This window comes from Camponotus vicinus, unplaced genomic scaffold (genome assembly GCF_025532165.1).
Source record: "Camponotus vicinus isolate PSW18456_S1 unplaced genomic scaffold, iyCamVici1.0 SCAF_1, whole genome shotgun sequence".
Lineage (NCBI taxonomy): Eukaryota > Metazoa > Arthropoda > Insecta > Hymenoptera > Formicidae > Camponotus > Camponotus vicinus.
The window spans coordinates 32560140-32578677 of record NW_028141945.1 but is presented as its reverse complement, the minus strand read 5'-3'; the positions used below and the strand labels follow the sequence as shown (position 1 = coordinate 32578677).

The 18538-nt window shown below is 40.3% G+C and overlaps 1 protein-coding gene across 6 annotated transcripts in view; it reads right to left on the bottom strand.

Annotated features, from left to right (window-relative positions):
* LOC145961632 (putative receptor-type tyrosine-protein phosphatase mosPTP-1) overlaps positions 1 to 18538 on the bottom strand; it is a 257685-nt gene that overhangs the window by 51154 nt on the left and 187993 nt on the right. For all 6 annotated transcript variants that reach the window (XM_083082090.1, XM_083082062.1, XM_083082096.1 and 3 more), the window contains one exon: positions 9966 to 10089. In XM_083082090.1, the coding sequence (XP_082938216.1) occupies positions 9966 to 10089 (124 nt within the window). The remainder of the gene's footprint in view (positions 1 to 9965; positions 10090 to 18538) is intronic.

The window sequence follows — 18538 nt, the reverse complement described above, 5'->3', positions numbered from 1 at the left end:
CAGGATAATTAAACGTTTGCCGTATCCTCGCGTTTTTATTCTCGCGAAATCGCTCGAATTCCCGCGCGAATCTGACAGGGACAAATGGGAAAAAGAACTTTACACGTCGATTTTTTTCTTTTTTTTTTTTACGTTTTAACGTTCAACGCGCGACATTTAACTCAATATTGGAATCGGAATACATATATCCACCGTAATATCGTCGTATATCGATTTAAACGATATTTTTCTGGAATGAAAAGGGAAAATTGAGAAAAAAATACGACAAAAGTGGCCTAAAAAATGGCCCTTTTCAAATTCATTCGCCAATTGTATCGGATATTTAGATTGCGGAAAGATATCGCACAACATATGTAATAACATCGTAATACACATTTATATTTTTATATAATATGTTTAATTGCAGAATAATTAAACGTTCGCCGTATTTATGCATCGAAGAAAATGCACGTACAAATTTTCAACGTTCGATTAAATCATGACTAAAGATCTCGCATTGTCGTGCCATGGGAGATAAGAAAATCTATACGACAATATTACACATTGTTCTCTCGATTAACGTCGGTTATTCTCATTATAAGGCGACCAGTAATATACGTGGGGCGAGAATTAATTGACGCGGTAGATCAATGAGCGCAAAAGTTTTCTACCCTCGTTAAAAACGCATAACTTCAGCGAGAGAGCGTAAATTCCGTAAGCGCTAAGGGAAACGAGATAGCGAGCTTATGTCGGATGGTCTCGCGCAGAAAAGGGAGAAGCGAAAAATCGAAAAAACGTAGCGGAAGTTACGAGGGAGAAGGGGAGGAGAGAACGAAAGAGGCCAGGCGCAATCCTGGTGGGTTACTTCCAGCACATATTTTCGTGTTAATGACAATTATTATCCGGCAGACACGCCAACCTCGCTTTTTCCAGGTTCCGTAGATAATTATATTATTCGTTAGATTTTTCTCGCTTTGAAAATGACGGTGATTAACATCATTGATGTCCGTGTTGGCGAATGTTACGCTAATAAACAGAATTAGGATATAATCCTTTGTTTTATCGAGATCTTAAAATTAAAATGTAATTAGAAGGGAACTGGAAAATGTATACATCACCGATTCCATAGAAAACTGCTACATTTATATTAAAGAGATGAAACCGATAATCCATCCATCAAAAACTCATATCGATTATATTTTTCTTTATTAAAAAAAATTTCAATTTTCGCGAAACACGAGGTATCTTCTCTTCATACCAATGTAACTCATTTGATATTAACGGACGGTAACAGGTTCTGGCACAGAGGAGCTGGGTTGTTTGCTAGATTTTCATTATGTCGTCTATTTAGACAGGTTTTAAGAATTCCCGACGTACTAACCGTAATCTAATTAACCGAACAGCAGTATAACCAGTCAACATATATATGAAAGGCCGAGGGCAATTCGAACTGGTATCCCAAAGGAGCAGATAAGACCGTTGAAATATCGACAGCGGCTGAAGGGTGTATAGAGGCTGAGACAGAGAGATAATCCTCGGGAGAGCTTCCCGCCACGGAGCTTAACCAGTCAGAGATAATCACCGTAAGGCAAGCGCTACACCCGCGTAAAACGGTATCGACGTCGACCATCATCTCGAATTTCAACGAGACCGCGATGAAGATTCGTTGGCGAATCTCTCCCTCTCCCCGCCCCCGCTCCTCGCGTAGCCCGTCCATCGTCGAGGATACTCGATTCCTCGAATCCCACCAGCCACCCACGCCGTTAAATGCGGTGTCCTTTTCAGTCGGACGATCGCGCTTCGTAAAGTTGAATTTCGAAACTCTCGAAAACGTCTAAGAATCCACGAAATTCGTTAAGTACCTTACAAGCGGATAATCCACGCAGATTAATGCAAGCGACATCGTTTAAAAACTGCACGGAGGAGAAGATAAGATACTAGTATATATATACATATATATAGAAGATAACGGCAGTAAAGATAACGGGTTTAACGCTCGCGGAATAGATGAGACAATAGGAATTCCTCGTAATGAAATTTACGATTCGAGAGAGAGAGAGAGAGAGAATCGAGATGATTCTTGAAAAGAATTACGCGCGTGTGTCTGTGATGTTTCGAAGGGTTTATTAATCGAGGAGAACAGATTTGTCGTATTCAAAATGTGGAAGTGGAGTTTTCTCTAGCGGAATAATAAGATCGACGATAATGGCGGAACTTTATTGCTTTATCTCGACAAACGAGATTCAACGGTGGAATGAAAATAAATCACATAGCATCGTGAAATAGTCTTGTAAGACATGATAAAAGTCCGTCGTGCAAAATTAATTTCGACAACTACGTTGAATCGCATTACCCTGTGTACGTTAAAGATTGCATTCCTTCGCTTTACGTCGCGAGTGACGCGCGACGTATTTCTAATATGTCGCTAATATAAATCACTAGAACCGAACTGAGATGCGCGCCACTCGAAATTTGCAGTACCGAGTAAAATCAGTAGCGGTGCACGTTTTAGCGTAATATAACCGCAAGGTGCATTAGATTAACGACAGCGCTATAGCATAAATCGAGATTTGCCTTAATAAGATACATATACATTTTACGAAAGTTTTCGTTCAAGAGACGTTATAATTATATAACTTGCATAAACGCGTACTCCAAATTAGTATTATATTTCAAATAGACGCTGCATTTGCGTTGGCTCCAAGATGGCGTATGAAAATATATATCGTAGAGATAGAGAGACGGTAATCGATATAAACGCAATTTTATAATAAAGGTGTTCCTTAATACGGTATTCTTTGTTTATTTTCGCGTTCAAAGGTTAAATTGCCGATATCAGCCTCTGCGAAACGCGCGCGCCAAGCAATGCGTATGTATTATAATAAAAGGGAGATTAAAATACCGTCCGATTGTATGATTCACCGTCCCGCTGCGTTTTTCCGCGCGCGGCGATATAACGAAGAGTTAATATGCGGATTAATACGTTTCGCGCGACGGCTGCTCGCCGCACCAGCCATTTTCGTGCCGCAGATATGCAAACGAATCTGGTCAAGTTGGCTTATCGCATCATCGATTTTCGGTCGGCGGTATTTAGTGCCGACGTGCTGATAATAAAGTCGGCGACTCGATGATCGGAAAAGTCACGCCGGACATAAACCGGACGCTCGGTAGTCAGATAAACGCGAAAATCGAACCTCCGTGCGAACGTTTATCACATTTCTCTAGACCCTTAAATCGAGGATATCACGTACGCGTTTAAAGCGACTCGGGAAAACGTATGGGAGCTCTATAACAAATTGCGCCTTCGCTTTAACAAATCTTCAACCGACTCTTGTAAATTGAGCGAGAGGGAGATGAAATCTCTTAGGAATTTTTGATTCTCTCTATTTATCGATGGTCGAATTCGTCATGTCGACTATAAAAATAAAAAAAGATTTAGTTGACGCGCTGACAAAATTATAAAAACACGTAACGTGCTTGCAGATTTCCTTGGCGAATTAAATGCAGGGGTATACAGGCAAAAATAATACACGCTCATGGAATGAACATGTGATGCTCGGTTAATTTCTTCTTAAAATAAAATATTTTAAAATTCTTTCTACCTAATAAGGATATAATAGCTAAGTGATTAAAGTAATTATCCGAATTATCAGGCTCCATTTGGAAGCATTACCGGGGAAAGTGTCCGTGGAGAATACCAAAAATATCCGAATTGTCGGAAAAGTTTTTAGAGAGAAAGAGAGAGAAAGACACCTCGACGGATTCTGCACAATTACCACTACATGGATACGTGCTCTCTCTCTCTCTCTCGCGTAATCGGCGTCGCTCGTGTGCGAAAACACCTTAAAAATCTCAGCCGATGGACGGTGCGCAAAATCGTCGAGGAGCGGAAACGAGGATGGGACCGACCGAGGTTGAAACACTATGTGTCTGTATATATGTGTATACATATATACGTATGTGTGAATGTGTCCCGTCGACTAGTGCGATAAAGTAGGCATTTAAACGCGTCAAATAAATCGTGCCATGGCCAATAAATCTCAACCCCGTTCTCGGTTCGGCCGATCGCCCCGGCGTTTCGACGTACGAGCCCCCTCGTATCCTTCATGGCTGTTCGTTACGAGACGTTAAGAGGGCCGTTGGCTTTTGCCGCATGAATTTCCCGCACCGTCCCTTTTCCGCGCGCAATTTTTGACTTTGTCTTTTTGGCAACCGTGAAATTGGTCAGCGCGTTTTGCCTTGCTCTTGCGAATGTCGCTCCCCCCGTATATATATCTGGGTTTTAAATCATTCCGGTGAATATAGCAAACACACGCGAAAGAGAGGAAGAGAGAGAAAGAGAGAATCGTGTCTCGGCAACGTCTTTGAGGGGATCCACAACATGGGTGAAACCTCTCTCTTGGAAAAGCTTAATTAAAAGGTCTTGTTTATTCAAAACGTTGACACTGCATATACAAATAGAGGAGCGACATGACCCGTCGTATAATTCATGTATCTCGCGATGGAGCGGCGGAGAAAAATTCGGTCGTGGTTTTAGTTTTCCTTCCTGTCCACATTCATTAGGATTGCTCTAGCAACGTACCAATTTTAATAAATGTTTGATCAAAACGTTCATTATTTAGAGCATATTTAAAGAATTACTCGAACATTAAATGTGCGATTTTAAAAATAAAAATTGGACATTTACATTACGCTTTATAAGTTATAAAAATAATGGCGAAAAATTTATAATATGATAACGCGATTTAACATTTGAAGTCGGCGTCACAGAAAGAGCACGCGATATGCGTTCCGCATGCAATTCCAAAAGTTGTTATCGCGCGAAGAATCTGGCCGGATAGTCCTGTCTTTTTCACGAAGCGAGCCTCCGGAGGATCCAACCAATCAAGACCCTTATAATTAAGTTTTCCGTCTAATCTTCGCAATGGCCGGTTAAGGTAGCAGTGTTGGAATGCACAGGTCCACGTACACATAAACATAGCAATAGCGCACAATTCCTGAAATTACATCCCCCGACCGGCAGAGCGAAATGCCTCGTACAAGATAAAAGATTCGCGATGGAAGCGGAAGGATTCCCGCGAGATTTTCGACAAGGATTTCAGAACGTTTCCCTTTTAATCTCGTTTTCATCCATCCACATCAATCTTACTCTCGAGAGCGCGATGCATCCATGGATTTTGATAACGAGACGGCCTCTAACGGAAGCTGATGATTTCTCGATGACAACGTAATTGATACTCGCGGATGGGGAGAAACAAGCAAAAATACTCTCGCGTGATCGGGGATAATTTTCCGTTTTTCCGCCAATGTTACGGAATTTTGCATGATTCTTGATTGCGCCGCGAAAAACTAGATAAAAATATTTCTGGCAAACCGAGTCACCTCCTACAAAAAGCATCACCGTCAAATTGTATGTGCCATATATGCGACTAGTGAAATATTTAAATTATATTGAATTTTAAACATTTTATATTTCGACTCGTGTACACTACATTAAAATGTAATATAATTTAAAAGGTTTGCGCATTTCCTACATTTATATATATTTTCAATTTTATTCAACGCTGCGCGTGTCTTTCATTTTTTTAAACTGGAACGAATATCGATTACTTCTAGCTGACATTTTGTTGCGAAACGAGAAACACGAGTTTTTCCCCAAGAATTTAACTCATATTATAACCGCTTTTATATTCATCAAAATGTCATATAACGGTTTAATGTTGAATTTAAAATAGATACGAGATAATCAATCTTGTAAAGTGAAAATAACAGTAGCGTAAAATTAGATAAAAAGGCATTTATCACAGGCTAGAAAGAAATAATTGATTAATTAATATTATCGCGACTATTTATGCCGAAGGATATCTTATATTAGCGGCACAGTTTCAGTTGTCGCTAATTGTGGTACGTATATCACTCGCGACCGGATTAATCGCTTATCGGAAAACTAATCAAGTAACAGTGCGCGGAAGTGCGGGTTATAAATTAATCCGTTATATTCAAACATATGTATACGTGGTACCGTAAACGCGTCGAGGTCAACGTGGATATTATATGAGGGGTCGAGGTTTTTCATACGCGCTCGAGTCCTTAATCCGGCGTCAGCTGCAAAATTCGCGTCGAGATGGCCGAATAGAGCGCCGGGATTTGGGGTGAACGAGACGAGATCTACGGCGGCGTTTCGACGGCGTGATCAACGACGTCACGTATCTCGCATTACCTTTCACGATGCCGTGGAACGGTTTACGGCCACGGAATTAAGGCACGGAGTTAACATCGGCCGATTATGTTAGGTCGCGTTTGTGCAAGTCTTAATTAATCCTGCCCACTTATTCCGGACTTTCACGGCCGACTTGAGCTGATATGGTGCGTTTAATCCGCGGTCTTTGGCGAAAGAGATAACGTTTCATCATTAGTTTCCCCCCCGAGACCGGCGAGAAAGAGCGAGACAGAAACGAGAGAAAAATATATATCTTTTCTTATATCATCAGAGATATTTATCGTTAGTATATATTCTCCATTAATATAGATATGTATTCCATCTTGAAAACTTTCCCACAAGACAATTGCAGCTCGCAAGGTTGAAAATAAGTCTAGCGAAAGTTTTTCAAGAGAAATGATGTTTACCTGAAAATTTACGTGAAAATTAGCCTTCCGCCTTTTCCTATCGAGCAAATCTGGACTTTTATACACAACATAGAGTACGTGATACAGAGTAACGCGGTCGCGAAATGGCACTCTTTGTACTATCTCGAATTTAATCGTTGAATTTAATGAAAGTGTCCGGCAAAAACTCAAACGTTTTCCGGGCTATTATTCGCGCGACGTGCAATGAAATACTCATTTAACGCTCGTTAAATACACGTTGAGTGTGCCTCCAGCTTGCGCTCGCTCTCCGCTCTGAAAATTCGTGAAAACTGCGAGAGGTCTCCTTTCGATTTATTCCAACGCGACGCGAAAATACGAAGGAGAGTCGATCCCTCGAACCGAGCCCCGAAAAAAAGCAAGCGACGTGAGTGCACACGCTAGAGAGGCAAAAGTAATTAAAACTCGCGAGATAGCGCCGATCATAACCGACCACTACTGTGTCAGTAGGGCTTGCGCGAAATTGAAATTCCATTTTAATACGTTTAACAAAACGCGAGAAGATTAAGCGGAAGAATCCCGGGAAATTGATCAGCTGCCCGCGGGGAACGCGCTAAGATCGATAGTCCGTCCCATCTAATAAACGCGGTCTCGCGGCATTTATTCCTAGCCACTTTTCTGATATTACGGAGATAAATGATCGGTGACGTGGGGACCCAGGAGAGAAGGAGGAAGAAGGGGAGGAGGAGAAAGAGAAAAAGGAGAAAAAGCCCAGGTTTTAGCCGGATATGTTGTCCAAATTCGTCGCCGTTTGCACGGAACGCACGTTGCACCGGCAAATTGAAAACGTGTTTGGTCGTGTATAACATTTAGGCTTCGCAAATGTTTTTCAATTCGACACACACATGGCAAATGGTTACTACAAATATCGCGCGAGAAAGAGAGAGAGAGAGAGAGAGAGAACTCGGGAAATGGATATACATCGCAGATTTTCGCGCAAGTTGCGTATGTTTTTACAAATAGGTATTCGCGTATCGCAGAAATAACCGTAACAAACGTCATTGTTTGGCTTACGTATAATAAGTCGTATCTCTCGACGCAAAAATTATGTTCGTTAATTTTTACTAGCGACGTGATTACGGTCGGAAGGCGTGGGCCGCGTGTCGACGTCATTTCCAGCCGGAAGATCGGGCGAGATGCCATTGTAAAGGGCACCTCGTCAAAACGGCGGTTGATTTCCGGGAAGATTAATAATCTCCGAACGGAACAGCTCTCTTTCTCTCTCTCTATCTCTCTGTGCAACGCCTGTCCGCTCTCTTTCTTCGTCTTCCACCGCTCAACCAAGTTCCGACCGAACTTTATTATAAAACTAATATTTTCCAAGTTCTATGAGGTATTACGATAGTTTTCTGAAAGGGCCTGCCAGCGCGAACGGCGAGGCGAAATGGTCCGCGGGGCGAAACTTCAATATTCGGCGACCATAACGACACCGACTGATATATTATTTCCTACAACTTCTACTCTCGAGGTTTTGTCTGCTTCGCGACCGGAAGAAAGGGAAGAAAACGCAGAGGGTCCGCGTAAACGAGGAGAGAAAAAAGAGGAGAAGAGATGGAAACTTGATTAAGAATTCCATCCGCTTGTAGTCTCGCGCAAGCGTTCTTCTTCCAGGAAACGAGAGAACCGCGATGCTTCGCGTAGCGTTGCGTAGCGAATTAAATGACCGGCGAGATATGAAGATTTAATAATAAAATTGCGCTGACCCAAGTATTTTTTTTTTATTTTTTTTTTTAATGTTACCTGGCAGAGGGCTCGAGAGAAAGACTTTGCACGGTCCATCGCTCAAATTGACCCTCCGCTACGGCAAGCCCGATAACGATCACGGTGCATCGCGCAAATTAACCTCTTCGACCGGGTCGAAATGGCTCAGGTTCGGTTCGACGAATGTGTCAATAACGATCGATATTTCCGAACGACATTGCACGAACCTTAACACGAAAGCTCTATGCGCGCGCTCTTTACGTATCCCAGTGCGCTCACAACTCGATATTCGCAACCAGTTTTCAGATTCGAAGGTTTGAAATTTCCTTATTCGCGAAGGGAATATCAATCGACATCAACCAATTGTTATAAAATAACGAATAAAGAGAAATTCCAATTTTCAATGCTTTCGGGTTTCCAGCAAGGAGTTACGTAGTTTTCAAGCGAACAATAATCGTACAAATCTTCTATAGTAAGAAGTAATCGCCTATTTCTTATTTTTTTAATAAAATAAAAAGGGAAAAATATAAAAAAATCAAAAAAAAATTTTTCCCATATTTTCTTACCTAATCTTCATTTTTTGCATTATTTCTTTCTCTCTCTTGTTCATATTCGCGACAATTTCGAAGAATATACTCCCAAATGTACATATGTACATATGTATGTACGTGAAAAATTTTCACTGTACATTTTCATAGTGCAAACATATAACTACTTTGTATATATATCTTGTGTTTCCATTCTTTATTTTATAACAAACATTACTACTGATAAATTTGTTTTATTACAACAAATGTTGCTACTGATAAATTTGGTCTCATGGACGGTATCGAATCGTCGTCGGGAAAAATCGTGGGGAAAACAGATAGGAGATGTCGGAGCAGCGGGAAAAGTAGGAGTCGGTCGTGGGGTCAAGGGATACCGAGCGACCTAGAGAAAAAGGCAGAAGGGGGAGAGATAACGGAACCAAGAGACGCGACAGAGAACAAAGGGTGCTTATCGACGCCGCGGTTCTTATCCTCGGTAATTCCTTTTATTTTATCCGTTTCTTCTCTTCCGCCCATCCTCCGCGAGAGGATCTCGAGAACCGTTACTACCACGACGTACAACCCGTGAGATAATCGGACCGAGATCTAGCTACTCGAATGTAGACCAAACTATTTCCGAGCGTATCTTATAGGCGCGCGCAATCTCTCAGATTTTTCCCTATTAAAAATGTTTTTCCCCGAGAAAAAGCGACATTAATTCACTTCGACGTAGCAATTTGCCCAACTTCCGCGAAAAAGCGACAGTAGCGGAAATCAACAGTAAAGTTTAGTATGACTGACGTCACGGCGTAACTTCTAAATGACGTTACGAAAAGAGAACTAGTTGTTAAATCGATTGAGTTAATTTTTCGCTTTAATTTTTGCGTCTCTGTGTAAAGTAAGTTTGCGACAATGACAACAAGGCTAAACGGAGGATAAATCTGACACGTCGATATCTATATTTTAATTTCTCTCCGTTTCGCTTAAAAGAAATTGCGCGCCTTCAATGCGGAATATTTGCGTTATCGGAGTTATCTGAGTAAATGCGAGGCGTGAGAACGGGATTAGCTTGTGTAAGGGAGTTTTTTGCGAGTCAATATTTAACGAACTTACCGGGTGTAGATGACATACTGCGAAATTGGAGTGTTGTGGGAATTAACACCAGGTGCCCACGATATATTCACAGCTTTGGACGTGTAACTTATGACAAGCGGTCGTTCCGGTGGATCAGGCACATCTGAAAGCAAATTGTATCACTTGCAATATAGTTCGCTGCGACATGTAATCGTAAAAATTGATTTTGCGATTTATGATTTCGCCGCGCAAACATGAATCTTGGCGCGAATATTGATTAAACGAGTATGCAATGCACATAGTGCGTTAGTTACTTAGGGAAGATATTATTTTGAAGTAGTTATGGATCAGCTGTATGTACGCGACACGTCCATGGTACAACGCTAACTCGCTTTAGTTTCTTAAGCTAAAATTTATTTTATCCAAAGTTGGAGTCACGTAGTTGATATTTCTTACGGGCATATTCATCAATATCGACCCGAAACGCAAACACGTAACAACTCTACGGATTCTTATAATATCCATATTTCTGAAGCAATTTTCTTGTCATAGAATTGAAATGTTTCGTTCGCACAGACACTTTTAAACAAACGTTATACTTTTCTAGCGTATATTTTAAATGTTATAAATTTGTGCATTGTATTATTTTTTTATACTATAATTGGGTAAAACAAAATCAAATAAAATAAATTATTGAACGTATAATTGTTGAAATTATAATGAAATTTATTCAATGTAGAAAAAATAAGTTGACTTGCATAAATATGATTATTTACGTTTAAGCTGAAATTCAAACTAACCAAGATGAAATTAAATTATTGAGATATTTAATGTAAATTGTTGAAGCGCCTCCAGATATAAACATAAGCCAACCGTAAGTGGGTCTAACAACAATTTCACATGCTTGTGTAAACCAACTCGGCGTGTAACAAACAACGCCTCTTTCGTATAGTGCATAAAATATTATATAATCACGAAATAAATTGTGTCCATTTGATCGGCTTTCGTTTGTTTTGATGATTCAACATTTAAGCCTCCGACCCAACTTTCATTAAGAAAAAATCAATCCCAAAATTCGAAAACGAGCCATTTTGTATTGCTAGAAAGTCGAATTATCATCAATGCAAAAATAATCCTGAAAAAAATCGTAAAGAAAAAATTAATACATCTACTTAGTCATATTTTTACAATTTAAACTAATTAAATAGTACAAAGCGAACTAATTAAATATTACAAAAAACCATTCAATTCGAATAAATCAGAGTGAAGCTAATGAGAAAAACTAAAAAATTTCAAAAAAATTTAATTCGCAAGTTTACGCGAGTTTAATCCGCGCAATTTTATTTTTTACAAATATTAGCGTACATCCCATTTGTATTCTCGTGTCGTGAACGTGACGTATACTCGGTAAATACAATCGAGATACATAATATTTTCATGAAACTCTCGAAGTCGAAGTCGCTCATGCGGGAGAGACACCGATCACGCTCGTTGCGGGGGCGGCGGCTGCATCGGATAAGGCTCGGGCGTTTAATATGCACCGTCGTACGGCGCGGCGCGGCGCGGCGCAGCGAAATATAACATTGCGTGCACGTTGCATAAGATCATAAATGAGAGCGGGGACCTGTAACCTCTCAGGATGGAGTCGTCATCCTCTTCCGACCTCGGTCGCGCGTGCGCGACTCTTTATGTCGGCTGTTACCACGCGCCGTGACACACCCGCGCGAGAAAAATTTCGAATGCGGAAACTCTTCTCGCGAGAGAAAGAGAGGCGGAAAGGGAAAGAGAGAGGTTTCGCACAAATACCGCACAATGCCCGATTCGATGTCAAATATCGGAAATAGCGAAAAGCTACGATGTGTATTCATACTATATCAGCTGCATTAATTTACGTGATTTTTACGTAATTAAACGCGCACTTGTCTACGTAATATTTGTATCTGCTCGATATGATGCTCGATGTGACAGGAAACTTATAACGAGACATTTTAATTCACCGTTTATTTCGTTGCATTAGCTCGTATGATTTTTACGTGATTAAATGTGCACTTGTCTGTGCAATTAATACTTGCCCAATTTATTATCAGTGCATTAGCTGATACGATTTTTACGTGATTAAACGCGCACTTGTCCATACAATTTATATCTGTTCGATATCGTTCGACGATAATTTCGGTAATATTAAATTAATTCTGTCTATCACATATACACATATATGCACTCTTAAAAATCTGTCATATAGTATTTATTTTATCGTAATGAGATATTAGCGACATGATATCTTCGAATCTCGTCAAATATAAAAAAATAAAATGTATTAAACAACGGCCATTCTTCGCGATGAATGCGGGCGGATCTTACTTACGCTCTTATCGTTTTTCTTTATGAAAAGCAAGTCGTCTCATAATTAATAAAGACTCGTCATATTAGACTCTTGGATAAACCGCACTTTTTACGATGTTATCTCCTGTGAAATTTGCATGCTTTTCGCGTATTTGCTTGTAATTCCGCGTGGAAATATACCAGGAGAAAAGAGAAAATTTAAAAGTGTAGAAATGGAATAAATGAAATTCGCTATGAATGCACTGCCGTCGTTCACGGATCTTTATTAATTTCACATAGTGTTTCCGGTCGGTAAACGAAAAAGAGAATGCGAGAGCATTATGGGCGTCTTGAGTGGCTATCGGTTTTTCTTCGTTCGAGCAAAACAGTAACAGTGAAACAAATAGCGCGAATCAACTCTTATCATAAGAAAATATTTCCCTTTGTAAGTCTTTGTCTCTCTTCGCATAATCGGCCGACACACTCTCGTTTCTCGCGCGCGCATTTCTCTTAATATAATATATTACAGCACCTATTAATCTATTCGTGCGAAACTATCGCGTCTTATCCAAAGTTTGCGTTGCATAAATGCAAAGATGAGTATAAATGGCTCAGTCTACTCTTTGTGATAATTTAGTTTAGAAGCTGTATGATGAGTTTAGATGAAAAATTAATTAGGTCACAAAATGGAAGTTATATTTCTACTGTCTTTTATTCATTACTCTCAATCTGTCAAGACTTTGAAATCGTTCTTCTATTTTTTATTACGCATTTGTTGGGCAACGATTGTGTCATCTGTAACGTTCCTTCCACAAAAAAATAATTCGCGTATAAGAAACAGAAGAGAAGCGATCTAATATTAATAGTTAGCAAGTATTTGAACGAATAAATGAAAAGGAACGAGAGAGAAATATTTTTTCCATACTCTGCAATTGAAAAGTAATTTTCACTATTATATAAAAAAGATATGTAAGAGGAAATCCCTCTGATAGCTAGCAGAAAACATAGATTTGTAATTGGTACTAAAGGGAAATTACGCGCGATAGAGTACCCATGAACGAGATGTCTAACATTAAAAAACCTCAATTGGAATAATCCAACATTTTTTCGCTTTAGAAAAAAAATTTTAATCTTTCTCCCGTCTTTCACAAAAAATCTTAAAAAATTACCTGCGCTTGTCTCTGCGCTCATCCTCATAGACAATTAATTCTTGGTGTGTCTATTAATATCTGAGAATTCTATTCTATTCATATCTCGTTTCTTATCACCGTGATCTAGATACGAAAATAAAAGAAACTCACTGCGCACTGATTTCTGCTCTTGTTTTAAACTGAGCTTTACTTAAAAAAAATAAAGATGTAAACAAAATATTTTATCCGTTTCACACAAAAACAAGCCAAACTTTGCAATTATTTCAAATGCGATATTTAATAAAGAGAGATTAAAATCAATTACGAATCTTCTCGTTAATTCTCGTCAGGTATTAAACAATGATTCTCTCTCGTTCTCTCTTTTCTTCTTTTCCCCTTCGATCTCCCATTAATTCTATACCATTTAAACAGGGTACGCCGCTCCACCACCCATCGCGCGTTGCAATCTTTCATTAATAATTCATGCTTTTCGCTTTACAGGGTCAACAGTGGACGTTTCTTTATCCGCGCCACAAGTCGAGCGCGTAGCATCGCACAAAGCCATCGAAAGACACGAGGCAAAGTAAAATCGAGCGGGTTGTACAAGTCTCGTTATACAAATTCCTATAGTTAACATTTTTTAATATTCAAATGATTCTAGAGAAGAAGAATAGAAAATGTTTATAAGTGGTTATCTTTAATCTTAAACCGTCGCGTACAGCAAACGCCGTCAAACCCTGCGCAAAGTAAAAAGTTAAAATCGCCCAACCAATTCCGATGCAGAAAGTAATTGCGTGATAAAATAATAATACCATTAATATTGATGTACCGTTAAAATGTCTCGCGAGTAAATTGACGTTTGACAGGCACAACATCGATTGTGCGTTATTATCTATCAATTATTTGAAATGAGCGTAAATTAAGTGGGCGCGATATCCTCTAAAGTGTGCACTTAAATATGTAAACTAAAATATGCAAAATAGGTACGTGAGGTGACTAATTAAGTCTCAACGTAACGAATTAAAAACTCCGCGGCAGTGAATTTACGCGGCAGTTTTTCTAAGCTAAAAACTAGATGGTCTCTCCCTCTTCCGTGAAATTAATTGTTAAAAGTATTTCTCGTTACGGAGAGTGACCGGTACGGAGGATTTCCTTAACGGTGCGCGCGTGTTAGTGGCGCATACCAGGATAACCGCGCGTATGCACCGAAGGATGCCAACGTCGTCCTTTACGGTAGAATATAAATTCCAACGAGCGCGTTTAGCGGAATTTACGAGCGTCATTTTAAGAACTGTTTTGCCTTGCTCAACCATATGGTTCCCACGTAAATATCTTTCGCTCCGTCTCGCCGTTAAAACTCAGTACGCAACCATTAACCGTATTCTGCCTACTCGTGACGCGTACATTTTCTCCTTTTGCCGACGTCATCGGCATAATTAGCACTTTAGTTAATCGCGACGAGATTAATACGACTCTCGACGGCTAATTAAATTCGACTTTTCGTCTCTCAAAAGAAATCCGCATCACGGTAGCGCACAAGTTTGCGTGTACAATTGATAATATTAATGATAACTTTGTGATGACTCTAATGCGGGCATTAAAATTGCACGCTAAAGACTTTAAAAGTTATCGTTTATCGAATATTATTTTGAAGTATCGACGTCAAAACATTTTTCCGTATATTTTGTTCGATAAAAGCGAAGCGAAAGAAAATCCTCTATCAAGTAAAATAATACTTTTATCAATAAATATAAAGAAGTTGTATTATTTTCTTCAATAGAGAGAGAGAAGGAAAATGATCGCAAATATAATAGATATGCTCTTAAAAAGAATACTCGTTAAATATTTTTCAGAGATGACATACGTATTACAAATACGTATTTTTATCAGTTATATTTTAGAAAGCAAAAGCTATAATTAATATATCCGCATAAAGGAAGCCATCAAATTGCTTTTACGCGCACATTATTCTTAAAGTCATAAGAAAGCAAAATTCAGAGATGCTACTTTCAACGTAGAGCAGGATATTATCCGCGCAAGCACCATTATCTAAAGTCGGTTGTACGCGCAGGAAAGTCGCGGTATGATCGATACCAATTGCGACGATGCTTTTGTCGAGATTCGTGTCATTTTCCATAGAATATGCACACGCTCGATCGTCCCATCGCGTCGCTTTGCGTCGCGTCGCGTCGCGGAAATCGTCGATATTTTCCCTGCGCAGCCGACACGTCCCCGTCGTTAGTCGAGGAATGGGATTACAGGGCGCGAGGGCGCCCCCCGAGTGAAAAATCGCAAAGTGTCCCGACGAAATTGGCTCATGGTCCATTCCTCGACTTAAGGTGTTGCCGTCGTCGGGATATCGATCCGATCCACGGTGGATTTGCGTGATCCTTTGTGCGAAGGGACGGGACCAGGTGCCCGGACCGACGAGCTGTAATAGAAGGCAGTTTCCACGGAGTGCGTTTGGAAACATTAAACCTCTCCCCCTCCTCTCTTCTTTTTCCTCTTTCGAAGGTGGAAGGGTTTCCCTTCGTCTTCCTTCATTTTTTTCCATTTTTACCTCTCCGCTCTCTTCCGGCCGTCAGCTTTCCTTTACATACGTACATATTGTATGTACGAGAGAGGCTGTATATGAAAGAGGACATTCGCGTTTTAGGTACATATCTGTCGTAGGTATGTACAGCTCTCGGGCCTTCTGTACATTTAGCACACTTATATGTACTATATAACTATATACACATGTACATGCATATATATATATATATATATATGTATGTATGTATGTACACTGTGCCAGTATGTACGTCTCTTCCGCGTTATATCTAGCGAAATAATTCGTAATGCAATGGCAGAAATAAAAAAAAAAAAAAGAAAATATTTCAGTATGAAAGTTGCGCGGTTTAGAAGGTCGTACGACATGTAATGCGCCGCGAGTCCTTGTCGCGTGAATTTGCATCCCGCGAAAATTTTCACATGCTACATTACGATTTTTTTAAGTGAAACGTCCAATTTCCGTTTCCGTTTATTTTCCATACACCGTAGATGTATTATAATTTCTCCGCTTCACTAGGCGGCGTGAATCTTTTACGCGACATCGTTGTCACGCTTTATTCGGAGCTTTTTCCAAATTATACGTACAACTAGAGAGAAATATATATATATATATATAATCCCGCTTTCTATGACAAGGCGTATTCGGTATACAAGACGCCATTTTATTCCTACTCCGTGGCCCGAATTACCTGAATAACTTTGTCATGATCGCACTGTTGGAATTTCATGATCGCGCTTACGCGGCGACGGTGGTCGTGCTCAAAATGCGGAAGCAATGTCCATAGGCTGTGTGATGTTTACCGATAAATGCGTTGGAGTGTGTATTCGCAACTTGATATTTCCCATGGTCGGATGGTCGTAACAAAGCAAAATGCCGAATGGGTCTCCAATTACTTGCAACGAATAACGTAATATTAACGCGGCATAAACATTTTAATCAAATCGAACTGCATTAAACTCGCGCCGTTAAAATACGTCAGAAAGCTCAAAAAGCGCGCTAGCCATTCTCCAAATCTCGTTCCGATTACAACATATCGCGTTCGCTTTGTATCCATTACAATCGATCTAAACCCAATCTTGCAATCTTGATATTGCTCCCCTTTTTATTTCCAATTATTGGCTATTACGATGTTGCAGTTTCCGTTTCTCCCTGCTCTATACACGGGTTTATCACCGTTACAGAACGATCGCCCCGACGTTATATTACGCGATGCGGCATCCGATTCTCGGACATGCCGTGTTATTTATTTCGAATTTTCGTTTGCGGCTTCTGGCGCGGAAACAACAAGCCGCTGCCGCTGCTTTCGCTAACTGACCGAGCTAAAATGCGAAGCTTCGCCAGAGGAAAGGGCGAGAGAGAGAGAAAGAGGGAATAACGTATAAAACGGAAAAGGGCAGCTATGCGAACGAATCGCGGTAAATATCAAAAACAGCCTCGGCGAATTAGCGGTTGTGTCTATTGAGGGGACCAATGCGAGTGGCATAATCGTGTACTCGAAATGAAAGCCGCGTCGCGAAAACATTTCCAACGACATCCAAAACGCTCTTCTCTCCTTTACAAAGAGAGAGATATTCGCGGATATTCACCGGTCACGCGAGAGAACGGCGACCGGGACGACGGTGCTTCGTCGTGGGTCAACAGAATTTTCACTCGAAACACGGTGAATTTGAAATTTCGCGAAAGCAGGAAGCCACTGCTGTTGCCGTTTTCCCGACCGCTCTCGCGTGAAACCGGACGGAATTAATCGAATATAAAACACGGCATTAAGAAGCGATCGAAGAAGATGCTTTCCCGTAGCTGAATCCTTCTCTCTTTCTCTCTCTTTCCATCAGCCAACTTTTCGATATTCGAGTGTAAATTTCGCTCGGATATATTCCCGTCCTCTTGCTTCGTTTCCGGAATTTCTCCGCAAGTGGATAACATCGGGTTATCCCGTGACTCTCGTCAATTCATTCTTGCTCCATTTATCTCTTCGCGGAGATAATACGTAAGTGGAAAATCGAAAGGGATAGATTGACAGCAAATTTTCTTCCGTCTCTTTCCTCGGCTAAGACTTTGACGTTGCTGAAAAGGCAGGGAGATCGCGTTTCGGCGGATTGTTGTTTACGCAGGATGACGGGACATTCCCTCTGCAAATAGTTTAGACAGCATTACCGAGGGGAATTTGTAATCTCTCGTAAAAATATATGTTAACCGGGACGCGCGACCTGGAGGGCAGGACGGAAACAACGATATCCATGGGCTTGAACGAGGGAATAAAAAAGGAAAGGAAAGGAAAGGAAAACGCAGGCGTATACTTTGCGCAAATATTTTACTTGCGCCTCGGATGCTCTAAGTACGCGGCTTCAAGTAGAAAGACAAATGTTAGGTGGTATAATCCATTTCTTGCTTATTTTTTGGAATCGCGCTGCAGCAGTCGGAGGAAAAAAAAGGAAAATTGTTAAAATAATAGGATTATAAAAAGCGTCGATAAAAACGTGTATTTGTCTTTGCAAGAATGATTACGATTGCATCTGCGAACACGTTTCGAGGACGCGATTTAAACAATTAAGCGAGCCTCGTGCTCGATTTAACATATGCAAAATCCATAAGTTTACGTCGCAAGA